At 39.2% G+C, this 25,573-nt stretch overlaps 2 protein-coding genes across 3 annotated transcripts in view; one reads left to right on the forward strand and one right to left on the reverse strand.

Annotated features, from left to right (window-relative positions):
• Nucleotides 1-34: 34 nt before the first annotated feature.
• On the reverse strand, nucleotides 35-6,559 carry TM2D2 (TM2 domain containing 2). The gene is made up of 4 exons (XM_027122877.1): nucleotides 6,116-6,559; nucleotides 5,190-5,277; nucleotides 3,393-3,508; nucleotides 35-2,380 (listed from the first exon to the last, which is right to left on the reverse strand). Exons 1-4 carry the CDS (start codon nucleotides 6,340-6,342, stop codon nucleotides 2,167-2,169), a joined length of 645 nt encoding a protein of 214 aa, XP_026978678.1. The 5' UTR covers nucleotides 6,343-6,559; the 3' UTR covers nucleotides 35-2,166.
• Nucleotides 6,560-6,703: 144 nt separating this feature from the next.
• The window catches only part of ADAM9 (ADAM metallopeptidase domain 9), a 102,827-nt gene continuing 83,957 nt past the window's right edge, over nucleotides 6,704-25,573 (forward strand). Inside the window, exons 1-3 of one of the 2 annotated variants that reach the window (XM_027122881.1) lie at nucleotides 6,704-7,017; nucleotides 16,967-17,064; nucleotides 19,623-19,681. In XM_027122881.1, coding sequence (XP_026978682.1) covers nucleotides 6,921-7,017; nucleotides 16,967-17,064; nucleotides 19,623-19,681 — 254 coding nt within the window. In that variant the 5' untranslated portion in view covers nucleotides 6,704-6,920. The remainder of the gene's footprint in view (nucleotides 7,018-16,966; nucleotides 17,065-19,622; nucleotides 19,682-25,573) is intronic. The other variant, XM_027122879.1, reaches the window with a different exon arrangement.

The following is a 25,573-nucleotide window of genomic DNA, read 5'->3' on the forward strand; positions in this document are numbered from 1 at the left end:
TAAGAAAAAAACTGAATCCAGAGTATAAAGGAAATCACATTTTTCAAAATATTCCTTTATTCAAATAGTTTTTCAGGTTGTGTCACATTTGGCCAGGGTTTGTGAATACAGAGGATGGGCATCACCTAGAAGCCACACTGAAACTGACAAATGTGGATCGTTACAGAGGAAGGTAAAGATTCTCAGGCTGTCACCTAGCAGTAGAAACAACTTTGATCCCCATCACCTTTTCTGTGAGAAGGGCTTCTTCTTTAAAATACAAAATTTAATAACTTACAGACTTTTACCTCTTTACCCAAGCTCTTCCTCCTGGAAACATTAATGATTAATGATTTTGAGTCTGAAAGCTGCCACAGTTTATTTTTAAAGGAAAATAGCTTTGGATGGGGTTTGTGAATATCCTTAAGATTTTTTTTTTTTTTGTGAGATGAAGCAGGATTTGTGGTTTTAAAGTAGTATCTTATTTGGGGTAAGATTTCAATTTTAGTTTGTTTTCCAGATTTTTCTTAGAAGTTTTTTTTTCTTTTTCTTTTTAAAAGGGGGCATCCTTGAACCCTCTTAAGTTCTATGCAAAATTTTATGTTTCTGTGCATTTTTCTGGGGAGAAGGTCCAGTTTCTTCATGACCCACAACAATTTAAAATGTACTGCCTTAGAGTGTAGAGATTATAAATAAGAATCTATCAATTATTACTGTTATAAAGAAGGTTAAGGTCAACGTGGTACAGAACTTTCAGGACAAAATAGAATAATCTGTTTGAACTTTTACATAATTGCCACCATTTAATACCGTAAGAACAGTGGTCATATTAATCAGAGATAATAAAGCTGAAACTCTTAGGAAAACTTCATAATGATAGAGCATATTCAGAGTTATTTTAACTGGGATTCTTGGTCTTTATGTCAATTATTATGAGACTAAACTTTGAGCAGTTCTACCTTGATTGTTTCTAGAATTTATAAGTTGCCCAAATACCAGGCTCTTACTTTGATTTACCTTACAAACCCCATTTTTACCTTATATTCTTTTCAACTCAGACTGCAAGGGATGGGAACTAAGTTTTAAAAACCACTTATAATTCAGAACATTTTCTTTTATTCCCAGTGATTTGGGAACTCGAAACCTTGGCTGTCTCTTTCCCTATGACTGATTGCTATAGCCCGCACTGAGAGATTTTGGTACCATGCTTATTTTGACAGAATGTGTTCAGTTTCTTTGCCCCCCAGATCACATCCTAACTGTACCCTGCACTCAGTAGTAATATCCTTTAAGGAAGAGTCTGCTTTTCTTTCCAGGGGCCTGAGGCCCCTCATATTATCTTACCTAATCATGAAGAACAGATTTACAGCTACTTGTATGAAATCTTTTTTTTTTTTTTTACTAGTCTACAACATGGGCTCTCTAAACTGGTAAATACTACTTTTTTGATAGGAAAAGTCTGCCAAGAGGATAGCTGAACTCAGCCATGTTCAGCTATCCAAAACATAACTGGAATGAGGAAATTACTGTACTGGATATATTCCCTCTCAGGCGTAATAATGATGAAACAATAGGGTTTATTATCAGGCTCAGTTCAAATGCTTAGCTTTAAGCACAACAAATATAATTTTGAGTTTCATTCTACCTACTGAAAACACCCAAACGAGCATTCCAGGTTGGCAACATTTATTCTGCAATTTAAACTCAGAAAGTCAGAATTTCAGTGTAATTAAAATCCATCGTCATTTCTACTTCTGAAGATTTTCATTGGTTCAGCTTCCCATCTCCACCGCATGAGGACTCAGGGTCACAAAAGGCACAAGGCTAAAAATATTCACTTTGCTTATCCTGTTGGGTCCACTTGCTCCAAAGGATTGATTATACAGCAACGCACAGAAATAAAGTGTATGGAAACCCTCCTGCAGCTTATAAGTTAATCACTATCCTTTATATTTTTGTATATGAGGAAAGGTGCAAACTTGATACCCATAATACTGTTTGCTTGTCATTTCTAGTCTGCAAGGTGAAGTTTGGGTTGAAAATCCACAGTCCAAAGAAACCTTCCTAACCAAAGCCATTCCCTCCAAAGAGGAAGGCAATGGTCAGGTCTGATAATAAGGAAGAGTTCTGAGCCTGTAGAGATGAACTCAGGAGACTTACCTCTCTGGGCCACGGTAGCCGCTCTTTTTAGTAAACAGTGCACCAATTGCTGCCGTCACTTGGCATCAGCCCTCCAGTAATAAGCAAAATAAGGTCAACAAACCACCAAATCCCAAGTCCTCCAAGTGTCAAGAGCTTCCCTACTGCTGTGCCAGTGTGTCCCAGACAGAAACGATCTACTCCAAAACATCCCAGGAAGAAGGAGTAGAGCAAAGTGGTTATGAAGTAGTGTCCGGTATACCTACACAAAGGGAATTAAGAGGAAGATGATTACCACGTGAAAATGAAAACACTTAACGATTAGTGAATTTCACGTAAGTGAAAAGATGGTGAGGCAGTCCCTCTGTGACCTCTTAACTGCCCCCCATCCCGCCCCCAAAAGGAAAATCTCTAGTTTGTCTAGACCCTCAAAAGAGTACTTGCTAAGGTATGGAGGACCTTTAGGAATCAATACAGAGCTGGACTGAACAAGAAACTATCAAGCACATTTGCAAGACAGGTATGCTGGTAGGTGTGGAGTCTGGGCCCCCATCCCTCCTACACAGGCTCCTTTCCGGAGGGAGGCTGCAGTTCTGAAAGTAATTCTCTAATGAGGTGTTACCTTCCCTTAAATGAACACTGATCTCCATATTCCTTTTCTGCTGTTTTGTGGCACCTAACAACAGGACTTCTTTGTAAGGTCTTATGTACTGTACATAAGACCGTACACAGTCTTATGTACTGTGATAACAATCAATTGCAGATGCTCTAACAGCATCACTTAACACAGTCAGACTCTCCATTAGCAAATGGTATACGTAAATTCTGTGCCTTCAAGCGGAGTTTACAGAAATAACCCTAATTCTTTAAGGTAATACCTGATTTTCAGGGAGAAGCGTCCATACTTTTCATAATAAAATCTTTATTCCTGAAAATCTAAGGCTGTTTGCAAAGGATTTATGCCTATCCTAGGACTTTGGGAACTACATCATCTGGTCCAACTCCTTCATTTTTCAGATGAGAGGACAGAGACTCTGGGTGGCCAAAGGTCCTTAGCTGGTTGGTGCAAGAGACATTTAGAATTCACAGCCTCTGGTCTCCTGTCCAGTGTCCCCTCTGTTATAACTACATTGTTGGTGTCCATGGAGGATGCACAGTAGTAATCATGCTGCCCCTTTAACACTTAACGGTAAAAGAAAAAGTCACATCAAGAAATGACAGAACAGCTCTACCACCATCCAAGTAACAACTGCTCCATTCAGAGTAACACTTACTTTATACAAGGTTTATTCTCTCGTAGGAAGGTCCTAGGACTGGCACATTCGATTCCGTCCAGGGCGCGGCACTGTACGGAGGTGTGTTCCACATCACTGTAGGCCTGACCACCAAACTGGGGAAGAACGACCAAAACAAAACAACCAACCAAACTCACCAGAGCAAGTAACACAAAATATATCTTTATATTAGTAAAAGCTGACTCAGGACAATAATTATTCTAACAAAGGTGAGGTAAAGCTCTGCTAAAGAGCAAGGAGTGCAGCGACGTGCTTCAAGTGATTTTACATTAGTCCATCCTAAATGTACATTGTTTTAAATAAACTCTTTTTTTTCTTTCCTTATGACTGCCTTCTTTAATAATATAATAGAAAAGTTTATAATCAGTTTCATTAAATGCCATTTAGAATAGACACAACACTTTATCCTGTATTTACAGGAAAAAAGAGCACATTACTGAACATTTGGGAATGGGTATTTAAAAAGTCAATGTGTAGTTGAGGTCTGTTTTATACCGATTATAAACGAACATCATTAGGAAAGAACTCAGAATATCAGCTGACTCAGGACTTTACTTCGGTCACGAAACTGTGATTTTCAGATGCCTGTAATACATCTATAGTATAAGTTTAGATTCCAGAAAAAAATTTCAGAACAGGACCTCTGACCCTTTGTGTAACTGAATGCTTACAGAGAAAGCACAGCTGCAAATTCTCCACTGGCACCTTATTAAGTGCTTCACTACTGTTTTTGCTGAAACATTCCTCAAAGGGAAGGGGTGGGTCCTCCCCCAGGACACGGGTGCCTGAATGTTGACAGTCCTCCAGGACTTCTGGGGGAAGTGACAGTCCGAGAACCTTGACAGGATCAACCCAGTGTTTAATGAAAATGGGTAAAAGTAAGTGATCTCTATACAATACTCACTCAAACTTTCATCAGTAATTACCCATAGAACAAAATCTCATTGTATTGAAAATACTTCTTTACACATGACTGCAGTAAGTGTGGCCTTTTTGGCCTTATTACTTTCAGGTTTATTCCTCTGTGTCTGATTTAGCACAAAGAATATTTTCCATAATTCTCTTATAGCTGACTCTGTCTTGACTTGTATTATGTAGCATAGTATAACATAATGGTGAGTCCACAGTGGGGAGGAAGTATGTGAACTTCACTGGTTTTGGGGAGACTGACTAGGAAGCATGCATCCAGCTTTAGGGATACTATTAATGGAACTGAATGGCTTCTTTCCATTCCAAGAGGCCACTGTTATCAAAGGCTTCTCCTGAACGCTGTAACCTCCTACAAAGACATACACTGATAGACCCTACCTATTTCCTAAGGACACAGTGGAAACTGCTTGTGTGGTGAAAAGAAAGGTCACTGGCAAGAGGATCTTCGCTCCAAATGCATGTGTAACAAAGATACTGCTCAATCCATCATCAGTTTTAGAAACTGCCTAAACCTTTCTTTTGCTCTTTCGGGAAAGTACATACCTTGAAGGACTGTCAGGGGTGATATTTGAGTTCCAAATCTGTCAATCTCAATGGCCAGAGGAACCAAAGACAGGTTGGTCTTTGCACCTGGGTAGTTTTGGCACAGAGACTGCTTCTTCCTGAGGAAGCTAAATGTCTTGTTCAGCCACTGACCCTAGCCATGCTGAAAATTTCCAGTAATAGTCATTCCAATGAATTTTACAAAAAGGTAACTTAATGCCCCTTATACTTTTCTGTAACAGCATTTAGCCAGTACTATTTCTCTATGGAAGAGTTTGCTCATAAAACAAAACAAAAACCCACCTTGAGACAACCATAACCAAGTTCCTGGGATGCCGTTGCATTTCCAACATGATCCACTGGGTCTTCACATTCTATAAATTCATCGGGTCTGTAAATCACCAGTGAGAGCATCACTGTCATCATCATTAAGGTTTTGCAAATGGCTGTTTACATGTATATAATCAAAACAGGCAAGAGAAATTTCTTTAAGTTTTCTGGGGGTTAATTTCATTCTGACTCTTCCCCAAGACAAGAAATGCTGTCAGTTAGGCTGAAGCACAGACGGTCAAACAGCCATCCAAATGACCCTTTGGTTGTGCCAGGGGCGTGTTTCTGGTCCTATTTCTACACGGATTCTACCTCTGCCATGGCTTCATCTCTTCCCTAGGCAAACAGCCACAAGGTATGAGGGCAAAATTGAAGCCAAAGGATTCCCAGCCCTCTTTGCATTTCCCAAACGCCTTTTCTTATTTGACTTAAAAGAGAGGTTAAAAATTTTGACTTGGCTCTGCAACAGTAAGGATATTCTTTTTTTTTTTTTTTTGTAAGGAAGTGCCTTGTAGGTACAAATAACTTACTCCAATTGTGCCCCACTCAGTAGCAGCACCTACGATGGTTTCTCCTTAGGTTAAAGGGAGCAGGACAGAGAAGGCACAACACGTATACTTCTTCCGGAGGCTATATGATGTCACTCCTCCCTAGTTCTCCTCTTTGGGGATCCCAAAGGATCTGCCATCGACACACAGGGTTTTCCCCTGCATGAGTGAGACGAGTGAGAAACCTGTCACGATATTTACTTCCCGCGTTTTGACTTATCAGGTCCTCAGGTGGAGAGAGGCTGGGGGAAAAAAGCAGCCTGCCTCCCTCCCTTCCTCTCCTCTGCATAACACCCATATGTCCCAGGCCCCATCTCCATCTACACCCGCCTCGACGACTGCGTAGCTTACAGGTAAGAGCAAAGGATGACTGGAGAGTGGGGGTCGCCATATTCCCAGCTCGCGGAGCCGGTGGAGCTCTCCGGGTGGGCGGCGCCAGCGGATGTGGGCTCGGGCTCGGCGGTAGTGTTGTGCGAGTGGCTCCGAGAGACACAATGCAGCAGCAGGAGATTCCCCATCAGCAAAGCCGCCTGGCCGCAGAGGAGTAAGTAACTCACCGGGCAACCACCCAGCACCATCTTCCCGGGCCCAGTGGCGGAGACCCGGACCCAACCTCAAACCCCGGCCAGCACCGCCGACCCAAGCCCTGCCTAGTCAGGCCTCTCCGCGTAGCCCCGCTCCTCGCCGCCAAACAGCCAATGGGAGAGCAGCTCGACGCTCCGCCCGACCCCGACAGCTAATAAGAAGAGGCTGCGCAGGAGGCGGGGCTGCGCTTCACTTGTGCCTGTCAATTCCGCTTCTGGGTCTCACGCTCCGCCTTCTTTTGCCTCGATTGCTTCCTCCAATGGGCTCCCTCGACCCCCGAAGTAGGCGGGCCTTGGAGGGAGGAGGCGGGACGGATAGTGATGGGCGGGGCAGACTAGTGAGGGTCTTAGGGGCCCGATAGAAAGTCCGTTCTCCCGCTGGGGACGGATCGCTCTCTACGTCAGTGTAGCCAGCGCCGCGTCGGGAGCGAGCTCGGACCAGAGCCGACTTGCGTCAGTGCCGAGCGCGCGCATCGCTGCCAGCTCTGGGGCCCCGGCAGGGCTGGGAAATGGTGGAGCGGGCGGAGGCAGGGGCGACCGAGTGTTGAGGGGAACCTGCGGACTCGGCCGAGATGGGATCGGGCGCGGGCTCGCCCTCTGGGACCCTCTCCTTCCTGTGGCTGATCTTGTTCGGCTTGGTGAGCCCAGCCCTCGGTGGGGCTCGGTCAGGTGGGTGTCCGCCCCCAGGACCCTTTGGGATTCGCGTTTCTTAGGGCTGGGATGCTCGGAGTTACCCTGTAGTGCCTGGGAGTGGAGGGGCCTGGCCTGGGGACTGAACCCGGAGTCGGAGGCGGAGCCGCTCAGCTGTGTGTGGACAGTGCTCGGACCCGAGGCTCGGGGTCTGGCGCCCCAAATTCTTCTCGGCACTGTTCTCGGGTCTGGTTCCTCGTCCTCGGTCTCATGCTGGGCAGAGCCTTTTGCGGCGCGCCCCACCCCCATCTCGCGCAAGGCTGGGGCCCCCAGACCCTCTCGGGGCGACTCTGGGTCCGACCCTGACCTCGGGGGCTCGGCTGAGAGCCTTGGAGGCTGGGTGCGCGTGGAGGTTTTGAGAAGTGCTTTGAGAAATGGAGCTTGCTCTTGCTTGAACAGTCAATGTCACTGGGAAGCAGACCGGGAGATGGAACTTTTGCTCCAGGTTATCATGATTTGAAATTTTGATGTTCATTTTATTAGCGGAGTTACCACTAGGTACACAGAGCTAAATTTAGCGATGGAATGGGGGGGTTCTTATATTTTTCTTGGGCCATTTTGTTGTAGTAAGAATACTTTTTTGGAAACGAAGTGCTACATTTCTATAGCCAAACGGTCTTTTATCTTCTTTTTTATTGGGTTGGTAATATCTCAAATACGGACGAATAATCCCTGCTCTGCTTAACTCACAGGATTACAGTGAGAATTAGATCATTTATGTGAAATCGCTTTTGACTTGTGAAACTAACCTTGAATATATAAGGTATTTGTATTGGAGATACCCAAACATAGTGGAAACAAACCGCCAACACACTAGCTTCTTTCTGGAAACACCTTCTTTCTTTATTTTGGCTCGTGTTAAATTATTGTTTGCACAGTTGTGTTTTCTTTATCAGCCATCGAGTATGATGGAGAGTGGGGGTTTCTACTAAATCTTTATCTTGAGAGTTGTTCAAAGGTGAAGATTTCAGTGCAGGACTAAATTTAAGTTTTTTCTTATGTTTGGTTTATTCTTTTTCAATTAGGTAAATTTGCCCCATGGCAGGAATTTTGAAGCTCTAAATACTGAAACTTTATTGATGGGAAGCTACCAAATCTTTTATGGTTGAGACGGTTTTTGCTGTGGTATTCTATATGGTTAACATTTACCAACATTTAAGGGGAAGTAGGTTAAACATCTGGAGTTTTAGTAATCCATGATTCTGTTTATTGCATACCCGTATATAGATGGATGGAATATCCTTATGTTTTTTAACAGCAGCTTTAACAGTTTATGGCCAGTCCCTCACTGAAGCATGTGTATGCTTTCAAAATTTAGTCAGCGTTTATCAAACGCCTATAAACACCAAGCTCAATGCTTGTGGAGGGGCAGAAGGTGACCAAATGTGCTGGGTCTATCTGAGGGATATAGGGGAAGGTTTTATTGACAAAGTGATATTTGAACTGATCTATATAGGTGAATGTTCAAGGAAAGGAATAGGAATTCTTTCTAAGCAGAAGGGTTTTTGCAAGAGTATGGAGAGGTATGAGGATAGTTAGGGAATGATGAGAATGTCACCAGGCAGTCTACATGAAAGGGAGGCACGGAAAAAACCAAGGTAGGTTGCTACCAGCTGGGGAGAGTCTTCTTGTGATGTGCTGTGGGGTTTGGACTTTACCCTGGAGGAAGTTCTTTGGGCAGGATGGTTTTTAAGTAGGGATGTGGCATAACTAGATTTGCGGTTAATATAACTGGCTACACAGTAGAGGACAGAATATAGGAGGGAGGGACTGGAGGCTGGGAGAGAGCAGTTAAGAGGCTTTTGTACTAGTGTGCAGTGAGTCAACTCATGTTTCCCTACGGGAATGTTCTTCCAAAACAGCTGACCGAATTTTTGCAATACAGGATGTTTAAAGCAGCACTGAAACCTTTTCTGCTAATGAAAGAGGAATTTGCGTACTCAGTAAGTACCACCTACCCATCCGGTTACATTAGGAGTTAAATAGGTTTTGTAGGATTTTTTTTTTTTTTTTTTTTTTACCATTTATAACATTGTGTCGATGAGGAAATGTAGTATAAATTCTCAAAAGCTGACACAGTAAACGTTATATATTTTTTTAAACTGGGGCTGACAAAGGTAACTTTGTATCATTGTGAACAATAACAAAGGGAATCAGGCAGGTATGAAACCTCATCTGATTTCTTCTTTTAAGATAGTGATTATGATGTGCAGACCTAGAATTTTTTTTGTTTTTCAAGACTAGAATTCTAGAAGAAATGAGATTTAAGGCTTACTCATGATGAATCATAAGATGAACTACATGGTAAGAACTTAGGTCTGTACTAATTTTGTTTTTAGGTGCCTGTGAATTATTTGGATTTGGTATGTTTGTGCCGAATAGGAGAATGTAGTCTTTTAAATATAAAGATAATTTGAGTTTCACTTTTATGTAAAAAAATAAAACATTTATAATTAAAATATGCACAGAACAAGTTGCTGGGTTCCAAGACAGTTTTCCAAACACATTTTAAATTTTACCTTACCGGGAATTCCTTGGTGGTCCAGTGGTTAGGACTCCGTGCTTTCACGGCCGGGGGTGCAGGTTCGATCTCTGGTGGGGGAACTAAGATCCTATAAGCTGAGTGGCGAGGCCAAATTTAAATAAATAAATAAATAATTTTTACCTTACCAAAGTTGACTTTATATGTGTGTGTGTGTGTGTGTGTGTGTGTGTGTGTGTGTATATATATATATATATATATATTTTTTTTTTTTTTTTTTTAATCCTAGTTTGTGGTAGAATCCCCCCAAAGATGCAAGCTTTAAGTAACCGGAAGCATTTTCTTGGAATAGCCACAAGCTCAAATATATGACATAGATAGCCTCATGATATTTCTTTTTTTTCTTTAATGCCTAGTATATAGCAGAGTCTTGGAGTTATGCCACCTTTGTGTTAGAACTATGGGACTGCCGCATAAGTAAATCTGGTCCTCTAGGTATCTCAGTAACTAACCTCCCAACCACCCTGCCTTTGAATGGGGCCAACATGGACCCAATTAAAGTTGAATTGCACTTTGAATTGTGTAGTCTTGTTCATATATTATTGTAGTTTATTTTTCATTTTGTGAAAGTGTTATTTCAAATCGTTTTCCCCAAAGTGATCATGTGTCGGGTACTGCTTGAATCACACCCTTCAAGAATGAGTTAGGGAACCTGAGAAGTTCACTTATAAATACTTTGGTCAGTTATTAAATATGCAGTTGTTTTCGTATCGGTTTATGTTGATTTTAACGTAAGAATTAGAGTATTTCAGCTTATAATAAGTAAAAATGATGTCACTGCCAAACATTTGCATACTGTAGGATAAAACCCATTCCCATACATGGGAAATGCTTCTTTCCTTTTGACACATTTTCCTTTTAATGAGATTTTTTTATGGCTTAACTCATTTTTGGAAGGTTCCCCCTACCCCTTCCTTTAGTAGCTCCTAAGAACTCTCATACAAGTAGACCCTGGGAGAGCCTGTTCCACATCCATTGACACATTGGCTGCTTCCGAGGGGAGGGTAAGCAGTCAATGATAGAGTCATACAGTGAAATGTGGCATTGCATTAACATGACAAATTGTGGGCCGTGAGGATTTGTGGAAAATTGATATGAAAGGTGCTAATCATAAAAAATAAAGCTTATTTTAGGTTGTACAGAATCATTTGCAATTATGAGATTTATGTATGTATAGCTGTAAAGATCAAAAGAGGTCATTTACTCAATACATTTGTTGAATATCTACTGTACCAGTGCAGGAAATAGGGGATGAGTAAGGTACCATCCTTGGTTTCAAGAAACTTAAATTCCTTGGTAGAGGAATTTAAATTCTTTAGGGCATTAAGTCTTATAAATGGTGAGTGTTTTTCCCAAAGGGCCACTTACAAACAAACAATAGCAAAAGCCCTATTTCTTTTTAAATGTAAAACTGAGTAAATGTAAAAGCAAATTATAACGCAAAAAATGTCAGAATGTAGGACGTAACAGTGGAAATTATAATTATGTTTGAAGATAGCTATTAATATATAATATATGTTTACTGGGCACTGACCTTGTGAATGGAATGGAAAGATATGGCCCAAAATACAGCAATTTATGGATCTAATTGCAATTTCTCTTCAAGAAATAACTCAGACAACAGAATTATCTTCTTCATCTTGTATGTGAAACCCAGGTTTATTTTCTGTAGTGAAAGTACTTAAGGGTGGTTCTCTGTTTACACGATAGGTGGGAAGGAAAGGAGAAAAGCCCGTGGCTGAGGGTTTACATTTGTTTGCTTTGCAATTAGGTAGAATTCTTTTAACTTATATCCGTCTACAGTTGTAACCGAGGAAGGGCTTCTGTGTCCAGGGCACAGAAAGTCAAACTCTGACAGCGGGTGTTTGCAGCAAAGTAAGGGTATGTTGCAGGGCGCCAAGCAAGAGAGTGGAAGATAAGTCTCAGATCCACTCCAGCTTGGCTTTTTGAGTGAAGTGTTTTGTTTTGTTTTTTTTAAAGGGGAAGAACAAAGATGCTGGGATTAATCATCATCTTCTGACATTTCTTAATCCTGGTTTTGGGAGTCAGAATGCCTCTGGTTTACATTCTCTGGCCAGGTGGTCCATGGCTGGGGGTCTATGAGGGCATCTTGCTCCGGAGAAGCAACCTGAGTTTGTACGTGAATGATAGTAGTATCTACAATAGCAGTTTTAGGCACATAATGATGTTATCAACGACAGCAATCTCAGTCATCTAACTCTGGTTGATTAGTGTTCAGTTAGCACAGGATTGAGGTCAGAGAGGGCAAGAAAGGGGATAAAGTTTTGAATAGAGAGATTAATCATAAACTAAGTAAGGGGATTCATTTTTAGGGGGACTCAGTTTCTCAGATGCTATTACAAAACATGTATTTAGGCTTCCTCCAAAACACAGTACGTAAAAATATCTAAGGAGTTAAAGGAAGAAAGAAGTGCAACTAACACCTTTTTCTTTCTTTTACTAAATTTAAGACACTTTAAGTTTCATGTTTCAACTCTTATTTTTTAATACATTTATTTATTATTTTATTTATTTATTTTTGGCTGTGTTGGGTCTTCGTTGCTGTGCATGGGCTTTCTCTAGTTGTGGCGAGCGGGAGCTATTCTTCGTTGCGGTGCGCAGGCTTCTCATTGCGGTGGCTTCTCTTGTGGAGCACGGGCTGTACGTGCGTGGGCTTCAGTAGTTGTGGTGCGCGGGCTTGGTAGTTGTGGCTCGCAGGCTCTAGAGCTCAGGCTCAGAAGTTGTGGCACACGGGCTTAGGTGCTCCGTGGCGTGTGGGATCTTCCCGGACTAGGGCTGGAACCCATGTCTCCTGCGTTGGCAGGCGGATTCTTAACCACTGCACCACCAGGGAAGCCCTCAACTCTTACTTTTATCTCCAGCCCATGTTTTCTAGTAATGTGACTTTTGATGGTGTGCATCAAATTCTGATAAAATAGTTTGTATTTTCCATGGAGCTGATTGTATTAAGATTTTAGTTTTCATTGTGAACTCTATACCAGTGGTTTTCAGGGGGGGTGATTTTGCCCCCAGAAGGCATCTGGAAGATAGTTTTAGTTGTCACACTGGTGGTGCTTCTGGCCAGTGGTGGGTAGAGGTCAGGGATGCTCCTAACTATCCTACATTGCACAGAAAAACACCCACAGCAAAGAATTTTCTGGCCTCAAATGTCAATAGTGCTGAGGCTGAAGCTTTATAGTACAAATACTGTTGATGCACGTCCTCTATAGTGACATGGGAAACTTGATCTCTAGATTCCCACGAGCAAGTGCTACTATTTGGAATTAAAAACAAAAAATAAAAGGAATTTGGGGAAAATCTATGCAAGGTATGAACGGGAAAAAGAATAAAAATAAGCCAGGACTAGGGATGAAGGAATGTTGAAAAAATACAGGAAGAATGGGTTTCATACAACCAGTGTATATTGTTTTTCAATGACATAACCAAAATATGTGCATTTCTTATGACGTTTTGGAACTCCAATGGCATTCAGAAAGTGGACCCTTGGATTTTAAAACCAAGAAGTCAGTATCAGAATAACAGCTCTTATATGTAAATAGAAGTTATTTTGGGGCGGTATAATTTTGAAAGCCTTTAAAAAATAAAAGATTCATTTTAATTTTTTTTTCAAAACAAGAATTGTGCATTAAAATGAGAGAAGGGGTAGAATGTGTCTTATATTCCTTTATTGGACTTTCATTCTTCTCTAACCATCTCCGTAAAAGATCCATAGCTTCAGTCCTGGCCTGAAACTAGCTGTGTGACCTTATAAAGTCACTTAACATGTTTCAAAATGAGAGCTCTTTAAATATGTGCCTGCTCATTTGTAGTTGTCTTTTCTGACGCATTTCTTTTTCTCTGTGATGTTTGCTTCTGAGTTGTGATGAAAAGATTTCAGTTTAGTTGCATATTGTTTAGCTTCTAGTATAAGAGTTGCCTGAGCCTATTAACATTTTAATCCCTGCCTGTAAGGATTTACTTAAGAAATCTTTTATTTTGAAATAATTATAGAATCATAGGAAGTTGCATATAAATGCACAGGATGATTGACTTTTTTTTTATCACACAGAGCTTCTCCTCTGTAACTCACTGAAAGCATTTATTCCTGCCATCTGTTCCTGCCATTACTTCTAGAGTGACTGTCTTAGTAGTTGAACAAATTACCATGATCTAAAAGAAAAATATTAAGGATAATATTGAAATTTGTGTTTTTAGGAATTTGAGAAAACTGAAGGTCCTTGAAAGGTTTATTCTGGGTGAGGAAATAGTCCTGTACCTCAGTTAATTTAGGATGAAGGATATTTCTACTTAGTGATTTGAAGCCTGCTTCTATCAAGGCCACAGATTTCTTTTGACATGGCTCCCATTTGGCAACTCCAAATATCTGAAGGATATTTTATCATAGTATGTCGTAAGTATGCCTTAGATCAGCCAGCCCCTGGTTGCTTTTGTGAGTATTGGAGTCTATTTCTGGTATTTTTATGTAATGACGTGAAGCCCCATTTATATGGTATGTTATGCCTAATAAGATTTAAGGGGTTGATGGGTAAAGAATTTGCAGAGTGTTAGTATGACATGTTGTACTGAATGAGATTTAATTTATATTTTCCTGTTTACATTGTATCTTTAAAAATTCCAAACTAGACAAGGTTATAGACATTTTTATGTACAGTGTTAGCTTGTGGAAGGTTAGGTGAAGATGCTTCATTTTAATCTGCATTTGAGAAATCTGAGAGGCATAAGGCAATTAAGGAGTGAATGAACTTGGATCCAAAGGAGAGGAGAGAGCGGGAGTGAGAAGGTATCATAGTCTGGATGCGAGGTTAATGAGGCTGATGGGAAGACAGGAGGTGTTGAGATAGTAGATAATCAGTACTTTAAATAGTTTGTGCTTTTCTTTTTTAATTGAAGAAACACTCCTTTTTCCCCCTTTTAATTTCAGTGGTAATTTGGGGTTTCAAAATACTCATTATAAAAACAAATTCAAACAATACGGACATGCATGAGTACAGGAAGTAAAGTCTGAGTCCTTATCTCATTACTCTCTGGTTCTATTCCATCGTGGTAGCTGCTTTAAACAAGTTTGGTACATTTACTTATGATACATGTTTGTTATGACACATCTTATAGTCTCATATATATGATATATGTTATAATTGTAATGTTTCATAGACACTATAAATAATACAGAGCTTATAAAGTGAAAAGTCTCTCCTCTCATCCCACTCCCTATAGATAACTACTTAAAAAATAATTATTTTACTATTGAAAATTTTAAACATACAAAACAGTAGAGCGAAGAGTAATGAACTCCTCTGTACCCATTACCCAGTTTTAATATAGTTTCATATATATCTCATCCCTCAAACGCACACTGGATTATTTTGATGCGAATCCTGGATGTCATATCATGTTGCCCTTGAATATTCAGAATGAATCTCTATGACATAAGGACTTTTAAAGAAAACATTACCCACAATATGCTTATTACACTTTAAAAAATTAATACTAATTCCTCAAGATCATCACATATCTATACAGATCACATATCTATAAAATTTCCCTGGTTGTCTCAGAATTTTTTTTTTTCTGTTGATTTATTTTAACTAGGATCCAGATAGGTCCAGATATTGCATTTGGTTATATGGCTCTTTTAATTTATAATGGTCCCCTCTTCCTCCTTTTCATGACATTTATTTGTTCAAGAAATTCTACTTAATGAATTTATTTCCTGAATTGATCCCCACTGAGTAGAAGCTGTGAATCCGTTCTTCCCTCAGTGTTTCTGTTTGTGTATGCCATTCTCAAGCCTCCTCATAACAAATGTGGTTTTGGTATATGGAGATATATAGAGATAGAGGTTTTTCATCCGTGGTCCTTAGATGGTGACCATCTACTTCGTCAAGTTCTCTGAACAAACTGACATGCCATCATTGGCAGTTATGCTGGAGGAAGAAGAGATGTGTTGGATGTATTGAGAGACTGTATCAGATGCCAACATGGGGTGTGCCTTCCTAAGGGATTTGAATGGGCCATTTTAATTATACCCAAATTTTGCTTAAGTGATGACTTTACTTTTTTTCTAGTTATCTTATTTTTTAAATAATATATGATTATTTAATACCTTTGATAATTTCAAAAATACAAAATGGAAACCTAACAATAAAACTTTGTATTTATACATAAATCCTGCTTGACTGCTTCAATGCAATGAATCAACATGGCTTTCTGCTCATTGTTTTATTTACTTATTTATTTTCATTTTAATTTTTTTAGGTAGATTTACTTATTTTTTTTCATTGAGGTATAGTTGATTTACAATATTGTATTGGTTTCAAGTGTACAGCAAAGTGATTCAGTTTTTTATATATATATATATTTTTTTTTTTTTTAAAGATTATTTTCCAGTATAGATTATTATAAGATATTGAATATAGTTCCCTGTGCTATATGGTAGGTCCTTGGTTTTTTTTTTTTTAAATTTTATTGGATTATAGTTGATCTACAATGTTGTGTTAGTTTCAGGTGTACAGCAAAGTGATTCAGTTATACATATACATATATTCATTATTTTTCAGGTTCTTTTCAGTAGGTCCCTGTTGTTTATCTGTTTTACATATAGTGGTGTGTATCTGTGAATCCCACACTCCTAGTTTATCCCTCTCCCCTCTCAAGTGATGAGTTTAGAACCCAGGCCCCACTCAGACGTGACTCCACTGTGTAATGAGCTATACAGGATTGGAATTGGGAGGAAGTCTTGCATGATGGTTCTGAGTACTTTATTTTTAATACATTTTATCTATTCAACTTTTTAGGACAGATTAGTGGCAGTAATTTCATTGGAGATAATTGCTACATTGTTAGGTATGTATTTATTAGAGTTAATCCATCAGGCATTAAAAGTAACTTTTCCCTCTTATTGTCCTTGGCCGTATTGTAAGTATCCCCGTACCATCTCAGGGTATCATTCATGTTGGGTGAGGGTGGGAAAAGAGACAGTAGTAAACGGTGCCAGGTTCTAGATGCCTTCCCTCCATTTCCCCACCGGAGCAGTTTTTTCCTTGTGTTTATGCCTTAAGATTTCTTTTAAGACAAGGGATTAGGGTTTATAGCTAAAAATTGTTTGAAAATGATTGCTGTGTATATACTGTTTGGATAAAGGCCGACATCCTTTTTTAAGAAATACATTTCTTCCCCCTCATACTTATCTAGTATATTGCTATTTTCCTATAAAACGTTGTATAAAACTATATATATTTTAGTGTGGGAACATCAGATGATTTTTCTATGAATTGAACATTCAGCTTTTGATTTCCATTGTATTTTAGGACATGTAGTTTTTCAGGTTCAGTTGTTATATAATGTTTGTTATTCCCTTTTCTGTAGGCTTTCAACAGACCTCCCATCTCTCTTCTTATGAAATAATAACTCCTTGGAGATTAACTAGAGAAAGAAGAGAAGCCCCTAGGCCCTACTCAGAGCAGGTAAGTTATCTCTTGAGAAATATATATGTATTTAAATTTCACTTTTTTTAAGACAGGGTGTTATTTTCAGGAGTGATTGGTTCAGTGAGTAATGTCAGCCAGTGATTACGGCACTGGTGTCCATTGGACATTATTCTAGTAAAGTGACATACTGATCCTTAGTAGCTTTTTTTTTTTTTTAAAGACAAAATAATCAACTTGAAACATAAGAGGATGAAATAGTCAGTTAAGTAAAATTCTATGACCAGGGTAGGATGCTGGTTACATAGATTTCTGACCCGTACCTGACTGGTGATGGTTACAGTGGTCTTGTTATAAGAATAAGAATTCACCTTTCTCTCAGTGTGTGACAGGTAGAGTACTACGTGCTGTATCTTTACTGACACTGGAGAATAGTAGTGTGTTATATGCATGTATTTCATATCTGAGAATGTTTGCTCAAAAGTGAGTTTTATCTCCATATCGGAAGAAACATAATATGCTAACAGGGTAACCAATGCACAAAAATTAATTTTTATACTATTTTTCTCTTACTGTAAAGCTCAGAAATAATATATTTGGATATCAACTGACTTTGCAAACCCTTCAACTTTATAGAAGTATAATTTAACTTTATTATAGTTTAACAGTAACAGGTGATGAAGGATAGAGAGTTTAGCTTATTACCTCTGAATTGCCGATATATTTCTAACGATAAGGCAGCTTGTCCATTGTTTAGGGACTAGGCATAGTGAAGAGAACATTGGAGTTAGCGTCAGGAGCTTTTAGCTTTAGCCCTCCCTCTGGGTGCTACCACGAATTGGGTAGATCATTCGTCTTCATTTACTTCTTTATAAGTAAGGAATAAATGACTCTAAGATCTCCTTCCAGTGGAACAGTTTATAATTTTTCCTTGTTTTGAACCGGACATTCTACTCTTTGATTTTTGTTTTGCCTTTAGAGTAGAATTAATTTGTGTTTCAATTGTTATTTTTCCCCTTTTCTTCACTTAGCAGCACAGGGACGATGTTTTCTACTTTATCGTGTCTCTGATGACCTTTATCAACACTGCACACATAGATACTTGGGATTGTAGTAAATGTCCTGCATGCACCCTGATAAATATTTGGGGAAGACGTGGAAGCACTGTTTAAGCACTGGGGATATGGCAGTGAACAAAACAAACTCCATGCCCCTGTGGAGCTTCCATTCTTGTGGGAGGAGAGGAGGAGACAAATAAGCAATATAGATTAATAATAGAGATTACTTAAGATGGTAAGAAGTGTTCTGGGGAAAAGTAAAGCAGGGAGGGGGTTGGGAATGTTGGAATTGGGGGTGGGGGTGAGGGGGTAGGACGGTTTGTGTTTTTTAATAGGACAGCCCGGGAAGACTTTACTAAGAAGGTAACCCTGGAGCAGAGCAAAGACCAGAAGGAAGGGAATGAGCAACCCAGGCAGATGTTTGGGGGAAGAATGTAATATCACAAAACAATTCTCAGATTCTCAGAATTCTTCTCAGAGGATATGACAGTGATGTTTTTACGTCCTATGTTTGTCCAAGAGCAGAAAGGATAGAAACGCACACTCCAAAACTGTGGCGTTGGAAGGAGCTTGGTATTTTTGATGCCTCAGTGGAGAGAGAGGTAGATGGCAGAGTCCTGAGGTCCCCACACAGGATGTGGAAGCAGAACCCCAGGACCTGGATCTCAGTCTTGGCCTCAGAAGTCAGATGTTGAAGTGCCCTAGGAAAGGAGATCCTGCTGTTTCTTGGCAAAACATTCACTTAGAGTCCAGAAACAGTAGGGAGAATAAGAGGACACTCCTGATACTATTATTATTTGTTGAGTCCCTCCATGACTGTCTTTTTTATTAGAATTATGGCAAAGTTGAATCCCCTGGTTCTAGAGATCACATTAAAGTGCTTCTTGCTAATGAAACAGTGAGTCACTGGGCAAGTTATTTTAGCGTTTGAGGTAGAGAAGAGGATCCCACAAGCTGAGGATGTGTAAGTGTAAGTTGCCTCATCACACTGTTATTTAATGTACCACTAATTAAGAAGGGAACAGAGTGCTACCAGTTAGACTGCTCTGCCTCTGTACGATGTATCCGGATTTCAAAGGTGTTCACGTGAGGGGGAAAGTCTGTTTAGAAGCGATGAAATGTGTTGAGCCATGTGAAGATATAAAATCATAAAAGGCTATTAATTTCGTCTAACCAGAACGAGGGAATATCTTTTGAAACTAAGAGGTTCATTTCATTTAAAACAAAAGGAAGAACTACTTTATACTATAGGTAATACAGGGATGGACTTAGTAAAAATAATCCCTTAAGTTATAGCTCAATTATAAATGAATTTAAGAAGAGTTTAGATAAACATGCAGGTTGTTTTCCACAGTAGTTTATTAAAGGAAGGTAGGGATGATCAGAGTATATTTTTATGATTTACGAGTATATTTAAGGTTCTTTCATAAAATAGTTCTAGTCAGTACCAAGTTATTTTCATTCAGGATGGAATTTCTGTTGTTGAAAAGTTATTTAGAAGATAGTGTTTTATTGTTCTTTTCTCCTTTGTGCATTTAGGTATCTTATGTCATTCAAGCTGAAGGAAAAGAGCATATTATTCACTTGGAAAGGAATAAGTAAGAAATTTAATTTACTTTGGCTTTTCAGTAATTTTTTTTTCAGTGCTATATGGGTATCTTTTCTAGTTAGATATTGCTTAGTAGATTGATAAAAAGGTGAGAATAATAAGAGTAGATGTATGGAAAAAGCCATACTATTTTGCATTTCCATTGACATTAGAGCAAAGGAAAATAAATCTAAATTAAAGGAAGAGAAAGTTGTATTTAAGAAAACTTTAAAATCATGATCGGCCCAAGAAACAGCTGAGCAGGGGGTAAAGAAGTCTTTAGTAGTTTTATCAGTCTGCTAGAGCTGCCACAGCAAAGTACTACAGATGTAAACAACAGACATGTATTTTCTCACAGGACTGGAAGTCCAAGATCAAGGTGCCAGCAGGGTTAGTGTCTGGTGAGGGCTCTCTTCTTGGGTTGCAGATGGCCACCTTCTGGCCAGTGCTCATATGACCTCTCCTTGGCCTGTGTGCACAGGAAGCGGGGTAGATGGATGAGCGAGCTCTCTGGCTTCTCTTCTTGTGAGGACGCTAATCCTGTTGGCTCAGGGGTCCGCCTTATGACCTCATTTAACCATAACTTCCTTAGGTGGCCACATCTCCAAATACAGCCACTCTGGGGGTTAGGGCTTCAACATAAGGATTTTGGGAGGGGGACAAAACATTCAGTCCATAGCAGTGGTCTCTCACCCCCCTTTTTAATCTCTTCTCATTTTGTCATGTTTTCACCTGATCCCACCTCAGTAAGGCTAGTGATGTATATACATGTGCGATGTCTGGTCTGCATTCCTATGCTCTTTTTTTCTTTTCTTTTCTTTTTTGTAACATCTTTGTTAGAGTATAATTGCTTTACAATGTTGTGTTTGTTTCTGCTGTATAACAAAGTGAATCAGCTATATGTATACATATATCCCCATAAACCCTCCCTCTTGCGTGTCCCTCCCACCATCTAGGTGGCCACAGAGCACCGAGCTGAACTCCCTGTGCTATGCAGCTGCTTCCCACTAGCTATCTGTTTTACATTTGGTAGTATATATAAGTCCATGCCACTCTCACACTTCGTCCCAGCTTACCCTTCCCACACCCCATGTCCTCAAGTCCATTCTCTACGTCTGTGTCTTTATTCCTGTCCTGCCCCTAGGTTCATCAGAACCATTTTTTTTTTTTTAGATTCCATATATATATGTATTAGCATACGGCATTTGTTTTTCTCTTTCTGACTTATTTCACTCTGTATAACAGACTCTAGGTCCATCCACCTCACTACAAATAACTCAGTTTCATTTCTTTGTATGGCTGAGTAATATTCCATTGTGTATATGTGCCACATCTTCTTTATCCATTCATCTGTCGATGGACACTTAGGTTGCTTCCATGTCCTGGCTATTGTAAATAGAGCTGCAATGAACATTGTGGTACATGACTCTTTTTGAATTATGGATTTCTCAGGGTATATGCCCAGTAGTGGGATTGCTGGATCATATGGTAATTCTATTTTTAGTTTTTTAAGGAACCTCCATACTGTTCTCCATAGTGGCTCTATCAATTTACATTCCCACCAACAGTGCAAGAGGGTTCCCTTTTCTCCACACCCTCTCCAGCATTTATTGTTTGTAGATATTTTTGATGATGGCCATTCTGACTGGTGTGAGGTGATACCTCATTGTAGTTTTGATTTGCATTTCTCTAATGATTAGTGATGTTGAGCATCCTTTCATGTGTTTGTTGGCAGTCTGTATACCTTCTTTGGAGAAATGTCTATTTAGGTCTGCCCATTTTTAGATTGAGTTGTTTGTTTGTTTGTTTGTGGTAAGCGGGCCTCTCACTGTTGTGGCCTCTCCTGTTGCGGAGGACAGACTCTGGACGCGCAGGCTCAGTGGCCATGGCTCACGGGCCCAGCTGCTCTGTGGCATGTGGGATCTTCCCGGACCGGGGCATGAAAGCTTGTCCCCTGCATCGGCAGGCGATCTCTCAACCACTGCGCCACCAGGGAAGCCCAGGTTGTTTGTTTTTTTGATTGAGCTGCATGAGCTACTTGTAAATTTTGGAGATTAATCCTTAGTCAGTTGCTTCATTTGCAAATATTTTCTCCCATTCTGAGGGTTGTCTTTTCGTCTTGTTTATGGTTTCCTTTGCTATGCAAAAGCTTTTAAGTTTCATTTGGTCCCATTTGTTTATTTTTGTTTTATTTCCATTTCTGTAGGTCAAAAAGGATCTTGCTGTGATTTATGTCATAGAGTGTTCTGCCTATGTTTTCCTCTAAGAGTTTTATAGTGTCTGGCCTTACATTTAGGTCTTTAATCCATTTTGAATTTATTTTTGTGTATGGTGTTAAGAAGTGTTCTAATTTCATTCTTTTACATGTAGCTGTCCATTTTACCCAGCACCACTTATTGAAGAGGCTGTCTTCTCTCCATTGTATATTCTTGCCTCCTTTATCAAAAATAAGGTGACCATATGGGCGTGGGTTTATCTCTGGGCTTTCTTTCCTGTTCCATTAATCTATATTTCTGTTTTTGTGCCAGTACCATACTGTCTTGAGTACTGTAGCTTTGTAGTATTGTCTGATGTCAGGGAGCCTGATTCCTCCAGCTCTGCTTTTCTTTCTCAAGATTGCTTTGGCTATTCAGGGTCTTTTGTGTTTCCATACAAATTGTGAAATTTTTAGTTCTAGTTCTGTGAAAAAATGCCATTGGTAGTTTGATAGGGATTGCATTGAATCTGTAGATTGCTTTGGGTAGTAGAGTCATTTTCACAATGTTGATTCTTCCAATCCAAGAACATGGTATATCTCTCCATCTGTTGGTATCGTCTTTAATTTCTTTCATCAGTGTCTTATAGTTTTCTGCATACTGGTCTTTTGTCTCCTTAGGTAGGTTTATTCCTAGGTTTATTATTCTTTTTGTTGCAATGGTAAATGGGAGTGTTTCTTTAATTTCTCTTTCAGATTTTTCATCATTAGTGTATAGGAATGCAAGATATTTCTGTGCATCAATTTTGTATCCTGCTACTTTACCAAATTCATTGATTAGCTCTAGTAGTTTTCTGGTAGCATCTTTAGGATTCTCTATGTATAGTATCATGTCGTCTGCAAACAGTGATAGCTTTACATCTTCTTTTCCAACTTGGATTCCTTTTATTTCTTTTTCGTCTCTGATTGCTGTGGCTAAAACTTCCAAAACTGTGTTGAATAACGATGGTGAGAGTGGACAACCTTGTCTTGTCCCTGTTCTTAGAGGAAATGGTTTCAGTTTTTCACCATTGAGAACGATGTTGGCTGTGGGTTTGTCATATATGGCCTTTATTATATTGAGGTAAGTTCCCTCTATGCCTACCTTCTGGAGGGTTTTTATCATAAATAGGTGTTCAATTTTGTCGAAAGTTTTTTCTGCATCTATTGAGATGATCATATGGTTTTTCTCCTTCAGTTTGTTAATATGGTTTGTCACATTGATTGATTTGCATATATTGAAGTATCCTTCCTGGGATAAACCCCACTTGATCATGGTGTATGATCCTTTTAGTGTTCTGTTGGATTCTGTTTGTTAGTATTTTGTTGAGGATTTTTGCATCTATGTTCCTCAGTGATATTGGCCTGTAGTTTTCTTTCTTTGTGACATCTTTGTCTGGTTTTGGTATCAGGGTGATGGTGGCCTCGTAGAATGAGTTGGGGAGTGTTCCTCCCTCTGGCATATTTTGGAAGAGTTTGAGAAGGATGGGTGTTAGCTCTTCTCTAAATATTTGATAGAATTCACCTGTGGAGCCATCTGGTCCTGGGCTCTTGTTTGTTGGAAAATTTCTAATCACAGTTTCAATTTCAGTGCTTGTGATTGTTCTGTTTATATTTTCTATTTCTTCCCTGTTCAGTCTCAGAAGGTTGTGCTTTTCTAAGAATTTGTCCATTTTTTCCAGGTTGTCACCTTATTGGCATATAGTTGCTTGCAGTAATCTCTCATGATCCTTTGTATTTCTGCAGTGTCTGTTGTTACTTCTCCTTTTTTATTTCTAATTCTGTTGATTTGAGTCTTGTCCCTTTTTTTCTTGGAGAGTGTGTCTAGTGATTTATCAATTTTGTTTATCTTCTCAAAGAACCAGCTTTTAGTTTTATTGACCTTTGCTATCATTTCCTTCATTGCTTTTTCATTTATTTCTCATCTGATCTTTATGATTTCTTCCCTTCTGCTAACTTAGGGATTTTTTTTGTTCTTCTTTCTCTAATTGTTTTAGGTGTATGGTTAGGTTGTTTATTTGAGATTTTTCTTGTTTCTTGAGGTAGGATTGTATTGCCATAAACTTCCCTCTTAGAACTGCTTTTGCTGCATCCCATAGGTTTTGGGTCGTCGTGTTTTCATTGTCATTTTTGTCTAGGTAGTTGTTGATTTCCTCTTTGATTTCTTCAGTGATCTCTTGGTTATTTAGTAATGTATTGTTTAGCCTCCATGTGTTTGGTATTTTTTTACAGATTTTTTCCTGTAATTGATATCTAGTCTCATAGCATTGTGCTTGCAAAAGATACTTCATATGATTTCAATATTCTTAAATTTACCAAGGGTTGATTTGTGACCCAAGATATGATTTATCCTGGAGAATGTTCCATGAGCACTTGAGAAGAAAGTGTATTCTGATTTTTCTGGATGAAATGTCCTATAAATATCAATTAAGTCCATCTTGTTTAATGTGTCATTTAAAGTTTGTGTTTCCTTAATTTATTTTCATTTTGGATAATCTGTCCATTGGTGAAAGTGGGGTGTTAAAGTCCCCTACTATTATTGTGTTACTGTTGATTTCCTCTTTTATGGCCGTTAGCATTTGCCTTCTGTATTGAGGTGCTCCTATGCGGGGTGCATAAATATTGACAATTGTTATATCTTCTTCTTGGATTGATCCCTTGATCATTATGTAGTGTCCTTCTTTGTCTCTTGTAATAGTCTTTATTTTAAAGTCTATTTTGTCTGATATGAGAATTGCTACTCCAGCTTTCTTTTGATTTCCATTTGCATGGAATATCCTTTTCCATCCCCTCACTTTCAGTCTGTATGTGTCCCTAGGTATGAAGTGGGTCTCTTGTAGACAGCATATGTACGGGTCTTGTTTTTGTATCCATTAAGCCAGTGTATGTCTTTTGGTTGGAGCATTTAATCCATTTACATTTAAAGTAATTATCAATATGTATGTTCCTATTATCATTTTCTTAATTGTTTTGGGTTTGTTTTGATAGGTCTTTTCCTTCTCTTGTGTTTCCTGCCTAGAAAAGTTCCTTTAGCATTTGTTGTAAAGTTACTTTGGTGGTGCTGAATACTCTTAGATTTTGCTTGTCTGTAAAGGTTTTAATTTGTCTGTTGAATCTGAATGAGATCCTTGCTGTGTAGAGCAATCTTGGTTGTAGATTTTTCCCTTTCATCACTTTAAGTATGTCCTGCCCCTCCCTTCTGGCTTGCAGAGTTTCTGCTAAAGATCAGCTGTTAACCTTATGGGGATTCCCTTGTATGTTATTTGTTGCTTTTCCCTTGCTGCTTTTAATATTTTTTCTTTGTATTTAATTTTTGTTAGTGTGATTAATATGTGTCTTGGCGTTTTTCTCCTTGGATTTATCCTGTATGGGACTCTCTGAGCTTCCTGGACTTGATTGCCTATTTCCTTTCCCACGTTAGGGAAGTTTTCAACTATAATCTCTTCAAATATTTTCTCAGACCCTTTCTTTTTCTCTTTTTCTTCTGGGACCCCTATAATTCAAATGTTGGTGCCTTTAATGTCGTCTCAGAGGCCTCTGAGACTCTCCTCAATTCTTTTCATTCTTTTTTCTTTATTCTGCTCCGTGGCAGTTATTTGCACTATATTATCTTCCAGGTCACGTATCCGTTCTTCTGCCTCAGTTATTCTGCTATTGATTCCTTGCAGA

This window comes from Aethalodelphis obliquidens, unplaced genomic scaffold (assembly GCF_003676395.1).
Source record: "Aethalodelphis obliquidens isolate GAN/ISIS:26980383/991018 unplaced genomic scaffold, ASM367639v1 scaffold25, whole genome shotgun sequence".
In the NCBI taxonomy this organism is placed as follows: Eukaryota; Metazoa; Chordata; class Mammalia; order Artiodactyla; family Delphinidae; genus Aethalodelphis; species Aethalodelphis obliquidens.

Excerpts from the sequence above, each read along its gene's own strand:
- TM2D2 (XM_027122877.1), bottom strand. The coding sequence starts at position 6,342 with ATGGTGCTGGGTGGTTGCCCGGTGAGTTACTTACTCCTCTGCGGCCAG. Across the intron at positions 5,278-6,115 it reads GTCATCCTTTGCTCTTACCT|ACCCGATGAATTTATAGAAT; the intron begins GTAAGCTACGCA and ends GGTGATTTACAG. Across the intron at positions 2,381-3,392 it reads GAGAATAAACCTTGTATAAA|GTATACCGGACACTACTTCA; the intron begins GTAAGTGTTACT and ends CCCTTTGTGTAG.